Genomic DNA, 21,448 nt, shown 5'->3' with positions numbered 1-21,448 from the left:
TATAAGTAATAGATATGTATATATCCATGGTGCGGTTTACTTTATATTACTTTTAAAAAATCAATTTTTCAAAAATATTTCCTCAAAATTGATGAAAAAACTTTATGGGTTAATTGTACATAAATAATTGTACATAAATGGGAGGAGCTAAAGGGAAAGAAAACAAAAAGAGGGGGAAACGGTCTAAAAATGCCTTAGGGGACATAACATCAACACTGGGCAGATGTCGATCTAAAACTTAAAACAGGTTAGTTAACCATTGTATAACTATTGTAGTAATTTACCGATGTAATAATTAAATTTACCAAATTTATAGAAATGTAAAAATCCTGAAGAGGGGTGCAAATTACAAGAAAATATTGCACCCGAAATGCATAGAAAATAAATAAAGAATACGAATAAAAGCTTTGTCTCTGATTAAATGCGGTCCAGGCAAAAAAACGGGGGTTATTTATGTACAATTAACCCATAAAGTTTTTTCATCAATTTTGAGGAAATATTTTTGAAAAATTGATTTTTTAAAAGTAATATAAAGTAAACCGCACCATGGATATATACATATCTATTACTTATAGAATTAATTCTGTTTTTCATGACATTGTACACTCTGTAACTGTAATATAAAAAATAATATAAAAATTCTACATCATGAAATGTAATACTCATAATAGAAAATTTAAAGAAAGCGTTGAAATTATAAGATCTAATAATAAACTTAAATTTTTATTAAGTGTTAAAATAAATGCTATATGGGTAAAATTATTGTAAAATTGAATAAATAAATATGCAAATTATTTAATGTGGAAGTGCAGTTTGTGGGATGATTCGCAGAGTGCTAAACTTGTGTTAAGCAATGTATGGCTTCTGTCTGATGGTATGTGCAGTATTATTGGTACTGTATCCAATGTAGAAAATGGAACTCTATGAGTAATTCTTTAAATAAAAATTACATCGTGGTATGTAAGATATTTTATTGGACAATTTTGCATTGTTGTGTGGTTTTAAAATTTAGCATTGTACAGTTTTAGGAATTTTTAACTGGTTTACTGTACATGGTGGTGTTTTGGTTTTTTGTATGTCAACAATAGAATAAAAATTTCTATAGAGAATGTGTATCAGGTGTGTCTAAAATTTATCAATACATATTTTGCTAATATGTATTGATAAAATATTGTTAGCAAACTGATGAGGGGCACCAGTCCATCCAAAATACATATTGGCAATTGGAACAATTAGTTTAAAGACTATAAAGTACATAAGAAAATAAAGTAGATGTGAAAAAGTTCAGTGTCTAGTGTCAACACTTCATGGTGGACAAATAAGTTTAAAGCTTACAAAATTTAAGAAAATTCTTAATATAGACAATACATAAAAGTGCCATTGTTTCTTGTGTATTGTGTAAATATCAGTGGCGTGCTGTGACATTTGACGATAGGGAAACTGTGTTTCTGTAAGAAGCCGACATCCAGGGACAATTAGTCAATTGTGCATCAGTGATGGTCTAGGGTCCATTCGTATCATTTATTCAATAAACCAGTAAAAACTGTAGACTTCTCTAAATGCATTTTTAATATCATAATTACATTCCAAATTGCTAGCCACGATGTAAGGGCTACAATTAAAAATAAAATAATAAAAACTTACTTGGTGAAATAAAATGTTGGTAAATGCACCGGTACATACCTGGTATAAAATACTCTTCAATTGTATGAATATACTTTTAAAGAAAATTATAATTAAATATAGCTTTGTAAAGAAACATACATAAAAATATAAAATATTCTTTACTTTTTAAATGTTAAAACAATGCACTTAGTCAAATAGCTCCCTACAAGTGGCTAATGGATGGAATCGAAGACGGTTGTAGAGCGTGCATACATGCGGACTGCCAAATCCCCAGGGTGCCGATACCGGTCAATGTCAAATATCTCTTTTTGTTGCATCACTAGTATATCTCAAAGGATGCGACAGTGCTGTTGTAGATTTTAAACGTCTCACCATAGCTGTAAAAATCTAAATATGTTAAACTTAATAGTCATTTGTTTTCTAACTAATTCTTTTTAGGACCAAGTGTCCTCAGAAATTTCTAAAATTTACAACTTTTCGGTCACTCTTATTGAACCGGAAAAATTTCTGTTTTTATTATATTAATAATACAAAGAAATCACTCCCACTGTACTTGGCTGGATTGATTCGGTTAAGCTTTTGTTTAAGTAAAATCTCGGCTCTTTCATCAGGGTTTTGTTTATGTCCCCAATTCCCTAATCGCTTAATTATTTAACTACTACTTAAGTAAAAGTAAGTCGAAACCAGTTACTTTGTACTCAAATATTTGTAGTCTCACGAAAAAAGTGGAAAGACAAATTTTTATGACAGACGGATACATAAATCGTAAATGTAAGGAAAATAAATTCTAGAGATTTTTCTGTACCTCATGCATCTCTCTCATTCATTAAATTTAGTTGTAAATGACGCTGTCAAAGTAACAGTTAATTTTTTAACATTATACAAGAATTGTACACGTTTTTTTCTACTTCCCCTTATAGATGGGACATATGAAATCGTAATATCACTGGTTTAACATTGAAATCCGTGAGTAATATAAAATCGGAGAGCGGAATAAATATATCAAATATTTTAATGGATTTTTTAAACTCCTGTCAACTATACAGAACTATCATAAAAACATACCAGTAAATTCTTATCGGTTGGGCTAAGTTATAAATCTACTCGTGATTCACGTAATTGGGCGAGGGCGGCCAAATATCTAGCGGGCAGGCGGCTAACGGCCCAGAACTAAAATGGATAAAATTGGATGCGGTATATGTGTAGCATCCACCCGAGGTCCTAGGCTTCCACTAGCTAAACCGGGTGAGGTTGGTGCTCTGTAAAGCACATGCACGAATCTGGCTTTTTGGATGCTGACAATACAGCGCTTCCACTCCACCACTAGTATTCGAATATACAATAGCAATCTTATTATTTTTTGTCATGTGTAGTTTAGAAATTTGTAATAAGATACATAATTCGGTTATAATAAAATATTGTGCTATTATTTTCATATAATTAAAATTAAATATGTATTTATTTTTTAGAAAATACAAGGAAAGCGGNTAGTCATTTGTTTTCTAACTAATTCTTTTTAGGACCAAGTGTCCTCAGAAATTTCTAAAATTTACAACTTTTCGGTCACTCTTATTGAACCGGAAAAATTTCTGTCTTTATTATATTAATAATACAAAGAAATCACTCCCACTGTACTTGGCTGGATTGATTCGGTTAAGCTTTTGTTTAAGTAAAATCTCGGCTCTTTCATCAGGGTTTTGTTTATGTCCCCAATTCCCTAATCGCTTAATTATTTAACTACTACTTAAGTAAAAGTAAGTCGAAACCAGTTACTTTGTACTCAAATATTTGTAGTCTCACGAAAAAAGTGGAAAGACAAATTTTTATGACAGACGGATACATAAATCGTAAATGTAAGGAAAATAAATTCTAGAGATTTTTCTGTACCTCATGCATCTCTCTCATTCATTAAATTTAGTTGTAAATGACGCTGTCAAAGTAACAGTTAATTTTTTAACATTATACAAGAATTGTACACGTTTTTTTCTACATCCCCTTAAAGATGGGATGTACGAAATCGTAATATCACTGGTTTAACATCGAAATCCGTGAGTAATATAAAATCGGAGAGCGGAATAAATATATCAAATATTTTAATGGATTTTTTAAACTCCTGTCAACTATACAGAACTATCGTAAAAACATACCAGTAAATTCTTATCGGTTGGGTTAAGTTATAAATCTACTCGTTATTCACGTAATCGAAATATCTAGTGGGCAGGCGGCTAACAGCCCAGAACCGGTCCCGAATAGAATTGGAAGCGTTATATGTGTAGCATCCACCCAAGGTCGTAGGCTTCCACCGGCTAAACCGGGTGAGGTTGGTGCTCTGTAAAGCGCATGCACGAATCTGGCTTTTTGGATGCTGACAATACAGCGCTTCCACTCCACCACTAGTATTCGAATATACAATAGCAATCTTATTATTTTTTGTCATGTGTAGTTTAGAAATTTGTAATAAGATACATAATTCGGTTATAATAAAATATTGTGCTATTATTTTCATATAATTAAAATTAAATATGTATTTATTTTTTAGAAAATACAAGGAAAGCGGAGCATCTACCGCTTCCAATGACGGCACGCCACTGGTAAATACACATTTTGTGCCTCAAGGAATACAGATTAAACAAGAACTATATCTCACAATTTGATTTTTGCTTCATAGTGACTATCAATGACAGACTATTCATAAAAGTTTTGCAAACAAAATTAAAACCAACATGAACTGACCAGCACTGATGGAAGATTGTTATGAGACTTCAGAGAGATGCAACCATCATATTTATTCAGAAATTCATAGAGGAAAAATTTCAGGATGTTCCATGAATTTAATGTTCAGTCCTTATATCTAAATATATGTCAATATAAAAAATAAACTTGTTATAAACAATAATAAAATTCAAATAAGAATGCAAAATGATAAAATCTGTATATTTTATAACTCTTATTTAACATTTTCCCAGGGACCAACTAAAATTGAGGCACACTTAGAATAATGGTTTTGGAAAAATGATTATAAAAACAATTATTATGAATAAAATTAACATTTATGTACTGTAATCTCTTTTATTATTTATCTAATATAAAAATTTAATGTCAACGTCTTTAAATTCATAACATATTAACATTTCATCAATTCATGATCATAATAATTTTATCATTTTCGAAGTTGCAATTATATTTAGGAAGTAATGGGTTGCAATATATTTGACAGGACATTTCCTAGTATTCACTTTTGCTTGTATATTTAAAATAATAATTTTAAATTTAAATTTTTAATATTTTAAACTTTGTTATTACTGTTTTAAAATGTGGTGATAGGTCAAGAAATGACTCCCCCAAAAGTTTTACATTTTTGGAATTAGGACACCTTGAAATGTTGAGAAACGCAAAAAAGTTTGGGGTAATTTTTGTATGAATGTGTGTGGGGGGGCATGATTTTGTTTACCCTCTTTGAAGCTTATAATTCCTGTGCTGTTTGTTGAAAATTACTGAAATTTAGCAGGGAGGTTTGTTTATTAGGGGGATTGATGCTATTAAATTTTGGTGGTTAAAGATCGAGGTGATGGGGAGATAATGGGATCATGTATAACTCCAGTAGGGTTGGACTTAATGATGATTTTACTTGTTATTAGATTTACAATTTTTTTATAAAACTCATCCCTTCTTCAGAATAAAGCTTTTTGATATTTTATAATAGTTAAAAATATATAAAGGTTTTTTAATAAAATATGATAACAGATGGCACCACCAAAATTTTAAATATTGCTGGGAAAGTTGAGCAACTCATTGCTGGTTTATATTGGATATAAACCAGCAAAGACAAAAGCCATCCCTTTTGTCTTTGGATGGTAGAATTCTTTTCAAAACTTCTGCCAGCTTGTTGCTCAAGGAATATGGACATTTAGGCTGTTTTTCTGCATAAATCTCAAGGTTTGAAGTGTATAACACTTTAGTATCAACCACACAAAATAATTTATAACCTTATTTGGCTTTGAAAGACTGTACTGTTTAAATGCATTTTTTTGCCTCAGAATCCAACTAGTATTTCATTAATTGTAATGTTTTGTCCCATCTAATAAGAAGCTTTGCAATATTTAACAAATTTTAAAAATAACTTTCAAAATTGAGTAATAAATTTGCACAAGTCTACTTATCATCAAATCAAATTGCATTGTCAGAATTTTAACATCAAACTAGTAGATCTGAAAATGGAAATGTAAAATCCCAAAAGCACTGAATCTAAGTAAATATTTTTACTTCAATAATTTTTTCCTTTCTAGTTTTATAAGAACTTGAATCTTCACAATATAGTCAGATGGAACATTTTTACTCCCTTGGCACTTGTATCCCATAAGTCCTCCAAATTTTGACAATTACTCTGATATAATCTGTCAAAATAAAGAAAACTCATAAATGCCGTTTAGTAATGTTCTGTAATGTTAATAATTAGTTCAATTCTGTAATGATTGTTATTTTAGCTTCTCTTTGCCAAATATTGCATTGTATTGACTTTATGTAGTTATTGAATTTGATATTAATAAACACTAATATCACATTATTAACAAACAGTTCTAAATATCATTGCAAAATACTTTATTTTAGGTTTATATAATTACACTGAAAATATTTATTTATATTTAATGAGTTTTAATGAATTTAATGACTTTTTCTGACTAATGTTTATAATAATGAAATCAAATTAAAATTTTTTATCATTATCATATATATAATGATGAATGTTTATTTTGAACAGGCAGTTATTAATAGTACTGTTACACCAAACATGATGTTCACTAAAACATCTCAGAAATTTGGACAATGGTCAGATATCAGAGCAAATACTGTTTATGGATTGGGATTTACTTCAGAGCCAGAATTGAACAAGGTAATGAAATTTTAAATTTTAAAAATCTAAAAATAGTTATTTAATTAGTTAAATTTGGCTTTTTGGATATAATAACATTTATATTCCTAAAAATATTTGAAATATCATATTGGATGTAATTTTAACATAAAAAATAACAATAAATTAAAATACTATATTTTATGGCATATGAGATTCAACTTTTATCTAAAATAGAAGACTTGAAAAATTTGCAATTTTACTTATAAGACACAAGCAATGCCCCAAAGGATAATGAATTCTTAAAACAGCTTTAAATAGGCTATAGGTAACCCCTACCTAACCAACTCTGGAACAAAATGTTATTGTTTAATTAAACATTATTATGTGGTGTTGTTGGAATGTATCCTACATAGCATATATCATCACCTAGTGCTATGCCAGAACAAAATCAAGGCATAATTCAGAAAAATGTTTTGTTTACAAGCTGTTTATGTATGTATGTATATGTATTTAAGAATTTCCTGAAATTTCCTGATGCTTTATATATCCTAAATATTCTGTGCTAAAATGTGTTTATTGATAGTATGTTAGCTTTTTGTAGAGTACTGTTGTAAAGCCTAATGTTCCAAGGCTTTTGTATAATGTATGTGGTATGATGCCTGTGCAAAAGAACTACTGGCACAATATGTATTTCATTAATACTTCACAGATGCTTTATATATCCTAAATATTCTGTGCTAAAAATGGAGGTACATCTTATATTCTTTAAAATATGATAGTTTATGTAAATATATACCAACAGTTATGTTTTTTCAGATACTTTCTTGTTCATTGATTTTAAAATAGTTATTAAAATACAGTAACAAGGTAGTCAGATCTAAAACAGATTTATTTTATGAAAGTATACTATTTTATTTTAAAAAGTAGATTTAAAATAAAAACAAAACAAAAAAAAATCATTTAACATTAATAATTTACAGATATGTTGTTTATTAGTATTCTGTAAATAGATATTTTAAATATATTTTTATTTCATTTAATTCCCAATTTAATATTGTTCAAAATTGGATTTATAGATAACTACTTTTATACTATCCAAAACTTTGTGTAATATTTGATTGTGTCAATTTAAATTTTCTATGTGAAGGAAAAAAAGGATTTGCTCTATGTTCTGGTTCAATTTATTATGACTATAACACATTTGTTGAAATAATCAGAATTATGCATATTTAAAATCTAGTATAGTAACTATAAGCTACAATTCATAAGCACTTTTTTTCTGAATTTCAAAATGCTACTATGATAGTTAAATCATTATTTTAGAATCAAAGAATGTGATTTCTTAGAATCCATTAGTAATATAATGTTTAAAATACTGAGAAACTAGAAAAGTAGACAGATAACATGATAGAAAAAAAAACGTTACTGTTTTCCCAAACCTGCAGTTTCACTGGATAAATGTCAAAAGTGAAATGTAACTTTTCTGATATTGTACTTTCCAGAAGTCATATTTTCAGGTAAAAATATTATCCTTGTATGTCTAAATTGTCTTGTTACCATGAAGAAGATATTAATTACTGCTAGGAATTAGGTTAATGAATATTAATAATACTTTTATTTTAATTTAAAAAATGAAGTATCTATATAATTTAAATATGAATATACATATTTATATTCATATATTTATTTTGCTTTTATAAATTATATCTTCTATTCTGAATTATTTATACAAGTGTGTANAGCTTTTGTTTTTAAACAAGTAAATTTATTACATTGCCAATTATTTCATATTGTTTTCTTAACTACATTGTATTTGAAAGAATGTCTGATGTGTGGAAATGTAACATAAGTCAATTAATTATAGAAAAAGTAACCACCAAAAATATTAAAGTCATTGCACATTGTTTCAGAATGGTATCAGCATAGAATTGCCAAGAAATTATATAATCCATGTTCTATATTAACAAAATATTATGTAACATAGCACATTTTTTGGATGAAACTGTCCAGTGTTTGGTTTGACCTCTATTGAATCTATATGTTATTTTATTTAATAAATGCAAATTTATCAAATTTACATTATAAACCATCAGTGTTATATTCAGAATATAAAGAAATGCATTATTAAATGACATTTATACGTACATGTGCTTCAAAAGTTTCTTTAATAAGCTGTAAAGATTCATCAAATCCTACACAAACATTAGAATCTAATCGTGGATCAAAAGTTTTCTCTTTTTGCGTAAACCACCAACCACGGCCTAAAAATTAAAATATTATTTAGAGAATACATTATTTTATGAAAAATACAGTATACTACAAATTAAAAAAATATTGTTTCAAACATCTTACCTGGTCGTAAGCAAGAACCTTCTGCAGGATTATCATTGGGTATAATATGTGGTGCATCTATAAATACTGCAAAAAATAAATAATTTAAAAATAACTTTCAATATTAAATTAACTAATTACAAAATACAGTAGAACCTCAATTACTCAATCCCAGATTAACTGAAGTTCTGTATTAACCAAGGCAAACCTGTAAGTGAATACACTGCTTTTATTTTATCATAAGTCATTAAGTCTTTGTTGTGAATACACCAAGCATGTAAATACTGTAGTATTTTTAACTTTGATTGTACTGAGGAGTGGCCGATGCTGAATCAAACATTGAAGCAAAGAAGAGAGGAACTGCCCTATTCACAAACAAAACATAAGCATTTTGTGTATACATTCTGTTGTAAACCAAGTAGAACAGCTACAACTTTGAGATCAGCACTGATACACCAACCATACCATACTTTTCATATTGAATTTTTTTCAAGAGATGATATCATGTTTTCATATATTTCTTTCATATATTCTTTCTGTGACCAATAGGAGTTGATGGATAAATGATCTTGAAATGTAGGAGGACAGATTTCAGGCTTAATTTCAAAGAATTGATAGAGATGCCATTTATCAGGTTTATTGTTGTAAATAAAGCTAACATCAATCCATTGATGTTCATGCAAAAGAAAGGTCTTTTTCCATTGAAAAGGATTTTGAGACATCTTTCTGACAATTACAATAAATGGAAATACTTGTATCAGGAGATAACTTCCTTTTTTTAACCTTAATCCCAAATTAAATTATTCAGTCCCAGCTGAACTGAACTAAAAACCTACTGAGTTGTGCCCTTCCACATAAATTATTGCTGAGTTGTACTGCATACCACTGAGGGCTTTACGCAAACTGTGAAAAACAAGAGGCATTGTCCTCTTGAATAATAATGCAACACCTCATATGGCACACACAACACAGGCTTTGCTTCACAATTTTGGATGGGAGGTCTGGCAGCATCCAGCCTATAGTCCCAATCTGGTGGATGTTGATTTTCCAATGATGACCAGGTCCAGACAGCTGTTCTCCACTGACTTCATGACAAGGAGTGACTTTCTATTCTTTCAGGGCATCAAACAATAGTGCAAATGTTTACATCAAATGAGTGGTCATATAGAGAAATAGTGTGGTATATGTGTGTCATATTGTATGGTAGAACTTTTCTCAATATTAATTAATTGAACTATTACTTTCTCTGTTTAATATTAAACATGATTTTAGTTATTTTATATAATATATTTCAAACAATAACTCCATAAATTACAAAAGACAATTAATTGTTTTAATTTCACTTCTTTAAATTTTGTAAATAAATATTTATATTTTGATTCAAATATAAACACACACACACACACTAAGATTTCTGGAAACTATCAATTTTTATACATGGTCTGTCTAAAAAGTTTGAATACTAGAATAAAAACAACAAACAGAAGATACATAGGATTGTTTTTATTGTCCGTCAAAGTACTGTGCATAAGACACAGCATCTTAAACCAAATGATACTGGAATTAATCAGGCTATTATTTTGTTTTTCTATAATTAATAATTATAAATTAAGTAATTTGATATTAGAGATAGATGTTAGGTGCCATCTCTTATCTAAACTAATATTTATAATGATGATTTATTAAATACTTTAGAACAGTCTGGAAGAAAAGAACTGGTTTGGAGTGGGATTTGAACCACAACCTCCACTTACTGTGTGGTGCACTGCCAGTTATGCCACTCGAACCTCCAAGCAATTCTTCACTTCCAGACGTATATTTAATCCTAGATATAACAATCCAGATTACTCAGTGCTGGCTGCAGGCTAGCAAATAATAGTTCGATTAATTACAGCAATCTTTTTGTTTTAGTACTATTGCATTGAGATTCAGATTGTTTATTATATATAGACAACACATTTTGACAATCTTCATAAAAGCTTCTGGAAACAGTTGGAGAAGTTTTGGTTGGGAAATGCTTTAAGACTGCTCTCACATGGGCCTGAATCACAAAGATATCAACAAAATGCAATCCCTTAATGACCTCTTTGAGGCAAGGAAACAAAAACAAGTCTGCAGGCACAAGGTTGCAACCTTGTGCCTGCCATTTTCCCCAATTTGAAGCAAAAAATTCATGTTGTGCCATTATTTTCACTGCTCTTTGATACCACCTCTCAAAGAGACTGTGCTTGTATTACTTCAGCAGAAGCCCACTTGCAGCCAAGTGTATTTCATGCCAGAAGATGATTTTGTACATGTCTCTGGATGTCTGTGCAAATGCTCAATCTTGTAACATGCAATGTAATTAAGATATCTTAACATTTACCAAACTTTTTAGATACTCCACACAAAACTTACATTCATTTTCTTAAATACTTTCTTAGTAGAAAAGCCAGTATACAGGTATAAAATTTCAAACTAACAAATTTCTTCCAATTGTGTATTATTCTTATTTTAAATACTGTATAAAGATTTTTATTATGGATAAAAAATCTAAATCAAATATAAATATGAGAAACAAAGAAATTTTAAAAGAATTGCCAATTATCTGTTTTTAATGACAAAAATATTCCAGATAGCTTTTATGTCTATTTTCAGAAGAAACCTTGAAACAGAACAATATAGTTTAAAGTTCACTTCTTGAACATACGGATTATTAAATTACCAGAGATATGGCACAACAATCTACAGAAGACCGTTTTATGCTCAATTTGTAATATGTTTTATCAGATCTTGTCCAATATAAACTTACAATTTTTCATTTTTTGATTAATGAAGTATTTGTAACATAGTCTAGCACTTCATTGAGATGGAAGAAACTGGTTGAAGTGACAGACTACATTACTGTGCTTAACTTCATGAGGTTAAGTAGATTATTTTTAGGAACAACAGAAATTGGATTATAGAATAATTAGGAAAACTTTTAAGATACTATTTCAGAGTTCTGTCTTACTATTCAGAAGTTTTAAATTGCATTGTGGTGAAATATAAGCATAAGTATTGATAAAGAGCTTGTTTTTAAATACTATCCAATCATTTTTTATTTTCTTTATTTCTGAATAAATGCTTCTATCTATCAATATAGAATTCATTCCCTAGAACTTTCAATTCCTTTTGTTATTGTTGATTAAAAGTTTAAATCTTTTTTCTTTTGAATTTATTTTTTTCCATAAATCACAGATTAATCCTGAAATAAAAAGTTCTATTGGCAAATACCAAGCATCAAATAGAATTTTGCACAAATAAAACTTTTTGTGTATTAATATGAAATATTTGGATATATGATGGTTTTTTACAGTTGACAGAATTATAAATTTATTATATTTTACTTTTATTCTGAATATAAAATTTAATGCTAAAGATGAATGCATTAAATTAATGATTTTAAACAGAAATTATTAATAATTTGCATTAAAAATTTAATATTTAATTTTTGTTTGAATAAATTTTAAAGTACAAATACTGAACTATATTATTATACAAAATAGTTTGGCATTTTATTTTTAATAAATATAATATTTTTTGGTTGCATTTGTTTACTTTAAGAATTATTATTGTTATTTTATTATTATTATTATTATTATTATTATTAGTAGTAGTAGTAGTAGTAGTAGTAGTAGATAATCTTTGTATGCTTATAAATTCTGTACAGATTAAATATTTGTAAGAACATTATTTATTTATTTATTTAGAATTGAAAAATTAATTACTTTATTTTATATAATAATTAAGAATAATAATATGATGATATGCATTTAAATTTTATATGCTGTATTTTTTAAATGATATTACAGTATTCAGTTTTGATAATATTGAATATAAAATTTTATATCTTTATTAAGCATCTTATTTTCAAAGCTTAAATTATGCATCAAATACAAAATTTTAAGTTCAAGATTTCAAATCATATTTTGCGCCATCATCTTTCCGAATTTTTATTTAAAAATATACAGTAAAACCTAGGTAAACTGGAGTCGCAGGGTACTCAGTATCTTATACGGTTTTGCAGGTTTTTGTTTTATTCGGGTTCCGTTTTGGACAGGTTTTACCATGGATATAAGTTTTCAGTGTAAAATGAAATTTATGATTAAAAAAATTGTGTATATATAAAGATCAAATGATAAATAAATGATTTAAAAATATGTTTATAAATGATACCATAAGATGGCAGCACATCATTGTGTAGTATGGATTGTCGATTTTTGCGGAAGTGTGCTTTTAGAAATTTTTATAGCAACGCATTTATTGTTTATTTTTTCAGTTAATTTTATTATTTATATTTAAATAGGCCAATAAATAAATATTAAGTGTTAATTATTTGCTAAACATCTCGAAATTATCGTAATTATTAATAAAATTAGTTATACATTTGATTAAACGTAATGTGCGAAATAATCGATTACCGGTGTTAGAAATTCAATTTCTCATTTAATTTCAAATGGAAAGGTTTAATTCTAGTAAAGATTTTTTCGGCTAATCATTTTTTGTTTTTTCTTTCTTTTTTTTTAATAAAAAAGTCGTTTTAATGTTGACGATGTTTTCGGACTACAAACAATATAGACTTTGTAAGTCTCCTTTATTAAGTGAGCCTTTGCAAAGTATTAAAGTATCTGTAATTAAATACTTAGTGAATTTAGATCGAAGATGAAAAGGTTAGAGTTATGGCTAATGTGAAATCTTAATTTCGATTTTGGTAGCTAGTTGATGAATGGAGGTTTGAAGGCACATTTCGCCGCCATTATCTCATACTGCTTCGTAATAAACAAGTATTTCTAGTGATTTACTGCTTGTTTCTCTTGCTCTATTGGTCACATCAACAGTTCTAATCTTGTTGTAAGGCTATAAAATGAACTATATGAGTATTTCGGATCATTTCAAATATCCCTTCCCTACATTCCGTCGTATTTGTGGTTTTTCGCGATAAAGTTAGCAACAATTACTATAAAAGGTACATCTACTCTTGGCATAAAAAGATGTTTATGGAAGCTATAAAATTTGTAAAACAAGCAAAACAATATCTGCGAAAATTCTATTGAAAAATTTACTCGATCTTACTCGTTTGTGCGAAATATAGGAAAATTCGGCGTTTTATATATATTAAAAAAAAATTGCTTCGTTTTGAAATTTATTAATATAACCAGATTTGAACATGATATAATTAGAGAAGTAAAGAACCGCAGGCAATGTCGTGTCCATTATGTAATGGACCATATCATCGATCTTCTTTGGTCCTCGCTGTGACATTTTGTTTACTTCTTTGCAGTACCTGCCAATGACATTTCTCTGCAAGGCAGGAAATCATGAGGTAAAGCATCATTTGTAGTATGCAGTTTTCTTCATAGAAACTGTTTTTTTTTAAGTGTTTGAATTATTCTCGGTTGCAGATATTGTGTTGTTGTCATAATTAATTTTTTAAATAAACAATTTCAACTGCTGTAAAAAAGGAATTAAAATTCTCGAAAAAAAAATAGATTGGTCAGAATTTGTCTAATCGATTTAGGAGGGAAAACGTTGCATTGAAATAGAGTTAGAAAATATATTCATGTATGTAAATATGGTTTCTCATTGTAAAACTAAAGAATGGAACTATAATTGTTTGCTAGTCTCGTTCATTTTTTATAACCGAAATTATTTATCTGTTTTTCGCAGAATTTCGAAATTTTATAAGATTAGAACGTTTTATTAAAAAAAATAATGAATTCTGATTTAATTTAATCTTATTATCTTTGTATAGTGTTTTATAAGTTTTAATTAAGTATAAATTAATGTATCTGCTAGAAATTCATTAAGAGTAAATGCTTCGTTCGTGTTTATAAAAATAAAGTTTTTTTCTCCATTTTTATGTTTAAATTAATGATTACTATTAACACAAAGTATGAAACTGAAATATTAACATAATTCCTATTTTCAAATTTTTTGTACGCCGAAATTTAATGAATTATATAATAAATTATTAGAAAATTATGAAATTATGTACCTTAATAAAACGCAGATGTTGGAATTAAGTATATTAATTTCTGGTATATTATTCTTTTGTAAAAAGCTTACATCTATCATTAAGTGTAAGTTTATCTGCATTTAATAGTATATAATGTAACAAATTGATAGTTTTTCCGTATATTACGTGTTTAATATTCCGTAATTATCCGAAATGAATGATAATATAGGTTATACTTGTTGATGGTCCAGTGGAAGAGAAAAATTGAGATTAGCACTTAATAACAAAACATTCTCCTATGGAGCAAAATTTGTGGAAGATGAATCAAGAGTTGAATGCTAATCTTTCGTCCATACTAATTAGAAGTGCAACCGCTTCTAATTAATATAATGGGGAGGAATGTGTTTATAATAATCAATTTTCTACATATTCCCATAACAGAACAACTAATTCTTAACAAATCACAAATGTCCTACCATTAAAAAAAACTTTTAAGTTCGATTTTAAATTTGAAATCGTTTTGACTCTTATCCGGATAAATAATATTGCTCCAGGGTAAATCTAATTTATTACTAGCCTATATAAGTTGCGAAGTGAATCCGATTGAGAAAATTTCGGACCAGATAAAAGTTACATTGCAACTGGGAACGACATTTTATTTCTGTAAAAGTCAAAAACCTCTTACCTTAAGCCAATGCTCGACTTATCTGTCCGACAGGAAAAGATGTATTCCATATAGGCCGATACAGTCAGATATTTGTAACGGGGGAAAAAATCTCTTGTTTACCTCATCAAAGAAATTCTTCAACTTTGCAGATAGCCATGATGTTACCAGTTAAATAGACTTTTAAAATCGTTTATTTCTAACTACAATTAACTGTTGTAAAGAAAAATAAATAAATAAACTAAATTTAAGTCGATCAATTAACATTAACGTACCGAAAATGTCATAAAAAGTATTTTAAAAGTCTCTAAAAAAATATTTTAAAAACAAGTAAATTCGAAATGCTTTTCAAAGTTTCTTTGATATTTAGTGATTGCTATTTTTGAAGGAAAAAAATATTTTAATACTTTCGTGTTCTAGCTTAAAACGGAAATTTGAATATGATAAATTACTATTTAATGAGAACATAATTCGTCGTGATTTTTTTTTCATTCAGAAGTTTTAAATTTCAACTGCTCGATAATGAATTTGCCGTATAAGAAGTTTGCAATTCATTACAACTGCACGTTGTTAAATTGCGACATTTTCCTAATTTCGGTAAACAACAATTTTCGAAATTTTAATAATGCAAACATTATAAAATTTGTAGGAAATTATTAAATAGTAATAACAGGATATTACATCAGAGTTCGCTCTTCTGGACGAAATATAGTACTTGATAACTTTTCAGTACGTTATTGCATTACTCTTGTCTAATTCATAAACCGGCATTTACGTTTCCAAAAATATAATATGCTTGGGAAAAATAGTATTTGACCAGCTGTTCCTGTTTCCCATTAGTATACAACGTTATGTCAGTAGGCCTTGCCTTACGGTCATATCGATCAGAGTCTTGTTCCGTTTAAATGGAATAAAGAGTATAAAATATGTTTAGTAAGAAAATTTATGATGTTACGAGTAAAACAGTACGTCTACTAACAATAGTTAATTGTTGTGACAAACTCTGCTACCGTGTTGGGGCAAACGGATCATTAGTAATGTTAAATTTTGAATGAAAAATTAATTATTCTATTTTACCATCTTCCTCGAAATTCGTAATAAGAATTGATAACTTAATATTCCTAATTGACCGATAATCCCTTTGGCTTTTATAAATTGCAGTTTGTTAGGGACGTAATGAGCATTCACCTTCCATAAATAGACTGGTGCGAATTTGGCACTGGAAACTTTTCTGATTTATCTCACGTTTTTAAATTTTGATATCATCATCTCGGCTTTCGGCAACCTGATAAAATTTAGTAGCGCTACTAAATCTGTCATTGGAGAACTTCATTTTTTCCTGATATCCACCTCACTCCAGAAGAGAAATTGAGCGTAATATTTATTCTCAATTTCTTTTCTGTACTGGAATTTATAGAAATTGGATTGGATCTGTCTTTTCTCTTCGGTTAATCTTTTTCAATCATCAGTCGTCTCTTATACCATTAATTATTCATAATAATAGCATACGTTAAGAAGAAATCCATACGCTGTTTAAATTAAGAATTAAAATAGATTTTTATAAAGATCGTATTCATTTCTTTTTTTCTTTATATTATCAAATAAAAAGTGAGTTTATAAGTAAATATTTTAAGATTATTTTTATGGTTATTTTTCTGTCTTTTATGTCTTGGCTTTATTGATAAGATCGAAAAGTTTAAGTAAACACAATTACTAGATTACCTCGTCTTTCTGATATATTTTATTGCATTCGATTTAGATTGTAAATTTAAAATTATTTGATCGGTTTAATAATAAATGCTAAGAGTCGTCATTTGTTGGCGCGCATATTTAATACGTTCTCTTTAGTTTTATCACTTGTTTTAAAAACTAATATTTGGCATTAGGAAGACCCCGAGACGACCATTAGAGGCGACGACATAATGTCGGAATGTTGCTTTCTTACGTACGACGACATACGTAATCGCGACGAGATATAAACAAATATTTACGAGTCATTCGTATCTTTATGTAGTAAATTCTAGTTTCTAATTCCCAGAGAGCGGTCTGGCTCGTTAATAATAATTATTCGGAGTAACAGTGTAGCACACACTATATAGGTTAACGTTAAACTCGCCTTTATGGCGATAACATCGATAACGCATTTCCGTTTATGAATTTTCATCGCTCGATCGAGTCAAATTTTGAAATTTGGTTGTGGCTGAATATTTTGTCTACTGGAAGAAATCGCGATCAACAGCGAGCTCTCTTTCCCTCCTTTTCAAAAAGATGTTTGGCTGAGGCTTAACGGCCGCTTCAACCGATCAAGATAAAGCTTAACGCCTTCGTTAATTTGTTGGCTTCGTCCAATCGCTTCCTATCTGAAACCAGTCGTCATGGTAACCGGGACAGCTTGCATTTACGGTCACACCATGGAGGGCGCAATTACGTCCGACTCTACTACTATAAATAGAACATTCGGCTTCATTCCATTTATTCCGAGGGGAGATAGTTAAGCATTGTAAATACGTCTCGGTCCGTTTATAGTATCGAAATTACGCGTACAGACCGAATTAACTTTTGTCCGTCGAATTAATTCTGTCCGCGTTGCGTTTATAATTAGAAAACGGGAAGCGGGATTAACCAAATTAAAAAAAAAATTAAAATAAAATAGAACAAAAAATAAATAATGGAACAAGATAAGTCAGACCGTGTGAAGGTCTAATGCCTTGCAATTGAATTCAATATTCTATTAAATAACAGAGAACAAAAATTGTTTTTCTGGGCAAAACATTTCCGTTCAAAAACAGAGGGTTAAAAGAAATTTCGCCTCCAGCGAATTTATTCAGAAAACAAAAGTGTACAAAGAATTGAACAGTTTCAAAGCGAACTCTTAATTGAAAGCGAACCTTCAGAGGGTAATAGCTAATGGTTTCTTTGAAGAAATGTAAATTATGCATTAGGTGACATCTCTTTTTAACAAATTGCTTTCGGGAAATGTTATGAAATGGGACTTTAAAAGTAAATTTCTCAAATTACGATAGCAACCTTACTTTATTTTAATCATATATAATTTCTATACAATATAAGAGAAACATCTTTTAATTTTGAAAATACACCACAACTCATTATCCAATTCCTATAATCGTTTGCTTTGAAAATTAAGAGCGTGTTTCATGGACAATCGTCTTTTCAAGATTTTAATTGAATATTCCTAATATTGTAGAATTTGCATTATTTAATGACTCTTTAATGCTTATTAGAGAAAATTGGGAAAGTAAGATTAATAGAATTTTCATAATTTTATTTTCTAACGTGAACCGCTGACAAATCTACTTTTTATTACCATTTATTAATGACGATTCTTAACGATCGATTATCTCTATATTGTGGATATAAATTCCCTTATAATAACATTATCGCCGATTAAAATAATTTGTTTAACGAATTAAATCTAAATATTGGAACTAATTCTCCAGCAAAATGAATTATCATCTTGTATAAAAAGTATTACATCAAACTTATTCGTACTTAATGATTTAGAAGTATTATTTCGATTATATTGGACAAATTGGGTCACATATAGTTTAAAGTACTGAGTTATATGATAAAAGCCATAAAAGTTACTTCGGTTAATTCCTCCATAGGGGTAGGATTAGGTTCCTTTTTTTTTGGCTAAATTTTACTTTAAACTCTTGGTGTTTTGCCCGAGGGATCTTATTGTTTTAACGAAAATACTGCTTATTAATAGACGTCTAATATTTTATAACGGTGGAATTTGAGAGTTAATTTTCACAAAAATATTCATATTTTTTCCATTATACTGTTTAAAAATTATAGCTTTATACGTAGATATTTATCATGAAAACGTAGTGTAAAATTAATTTTTGAGTAATGATAAATTGGCTTTTGAATAATACATTATAATGTAATATTTTGGAAATTTAGAAAAAAAATAATATAAGCAATAATTTTTTTAATTGGAGTGAAAAATATTTTTTTTTAAATCTTCACCTGTATAAATTTACTTTTTATTATTGACTCAGAATTTAGAAACAAAATAAACTATTTGCTTGGATTCAGCCGTATTAAATAATTATTAAATCATACTGAGTTTCACATAATTTTTTCATAAGCGATTCGTCCATTGTAGTGTGTTTACTTGTGTACTGAATATTTTTCAATTTTATTGATACAATATTTTTGTCTTTAGAATAGAATTCTAATTTATAAATAATTAGAATAAGTTTTTGCGTAGAATAAATAATAGTTTCTTGCATTTCATATATTTTAATTATTCTTTAGCAAATTGTTGTAAACAACTGTAGATGGAACAAAAAAACAAGTATAAAAAGTATATTTAAATATTTATCAGCGTAATCTGTAAAATATCAAATGCTGTATGTTTTATCCTCAGGCAGTTTTATTTTGATAATTTAAAAGAATTCTTTTCTAATTTCTTTTTTAGTTATATGTTGCAAAGTTCTTTTTAATATTCAATTTGAATAAAAATATTTTATTAGTGACTTTTAATTGTATAAATATGATTCAAATCCAATTATTTTCTACATGTGTGTAATTTCCTTTTACTGTTATAATTTACTATATAATAGAACCATTTTAATTAATAGATTATTTTGATCTTTATCAATGTTAATTCTATTTTTTCACACACACAAATATATATATATATATAAACCGTATTATTTTGTTTAAATTCAAAAGCGAAATTAAATACAATTAAAATAATTAAATATCCTATTAATAATAATTTCTTGGCGATGCTTAATGCTTTTTTTTTTTTCTAAACTTTGTTGATAATTCTCATCCTACTGCTCGGTGTGAATAGAATATGTAAATGAAATTAAGAAAACAGTTCGTAAATTTTTAATTTCCATTTTTACTTATTAATATTTTAATCCTTCACACTGCAAACTCGGTGATATTTATATTTCAATTCATGTGTAACTTGTTGATTTAATAAGATATTTAAATTCGAAATTGTATGTTGTTTAGATGAATTATCTATCTTAATTCGGTTTTACATTTAAAATATTTTGATAGCGGAATTACCTTACGTAAACTATCACATGCCGTTGCTTTTTTAAAAAATTTCACTTTTTATTCTTTATGTTCCGGTATTTTCTATTGTCGACGGTGTATAATTAAGAATCGATAGCACCACATGTAATGGATGTGAAACCTCGCCTTGTACATTAAGAATTGCGGATAGTCTTTTGGATGAACTTAATAAGTTAGGAAATCTTTTATGGACATACAAAGATCCATTTAGCTGTACTGTGTAACTTGTAGAATTATATTTTTGATCCTCTTTAACAGAGAATACACCTGGAGGAAATCTCTTTTCACTACAAAAGAAAAAAGGAAAACGGGAATTTTTAAATGTTAAAAATTCTCTTTATTTTAAACATTTTTGTTTCAATTTGAAAAAAGATTTTAACGCTGAATTCTTAAATTAATCAAACATAAACGTTGTTTTCTCCCCTCCGTGTATCTCATATTCCAATACTTAATTTTATCGCCTTTTTTATAACAGTATAGCAATGATAGAAAGTCGAGAATTAAATATACAACTTTAATATAAAATTTATGGAGATAAATGGAGTAATATAATAAATATTATTTTATTGCCGGCAGCTTGTTATGATAATAAAATTGCTATCATTAAAAATTCGTCTCGATTTTTAATTCTGCATTATTTCCAGATTTTTTATAACAAATATATCGTAGTAACTAATTATTAATTACTTTTTTTATAAAACAATCTGTAATTGGTTAAATCGAGTGAATATTTTCAACACTCAAACGACTAAAAATTAATTGTGGCCTCCTTCTTTAGAGTACAAATGAATGAGCAAACAGGGCCGAATCATATATAACTAACTTCTAAATTTTCATTCAGCGCACAGAAAACTCTTGTATTAAATTACCTTGCTATTATAATGTTGTTTAAATAAATTTGAATTGAATTTATTATTGTCTACACATATGTATAGAA

General features: G+C 28.1%; 1 protein-coding gene across 1 annotated transcript in view; it reads left to right on the top strand.

Annotated features, from left to right (window-relative positions):
• Positions 1 to 21,448, top strand: part of LOC111621070 (homer protein homolog 2-like) — a 274,865-nt gene that overhangs the window by 97,819 nt on the left and 155,598 nt on the right. The window contains exon 3 of the mRNA XM_023363129.1: positions 6,386 to 6,517. Coding sequence (XP_023218897.1) covers positions 6,386 to 6,517 — 132 coding nt within the window. The remainder of the gene's footprint in view (positions 1 to 6,385; positions 6,518 to 21,448) is intronic.

Source organism: Centruroides sculpturatus, unplaced genomic scaffold, assembly GCF_000671375.1.
Source record: "Centruroides sculpturatus isolate CEXI.00-Female unplaced genomic scaffold, Cexi_2.0 scaffold228, whole genome shotgun sequence".
NCBI lineage: Eukaryota > Metazoa > Arthropoda > Arachnida > Scorpiones > Buthidae > Centruroides > Centruroides sculpturatus.
This window is presented reverse-complemented; position numbering and strand designations above follow the sequence as displayed.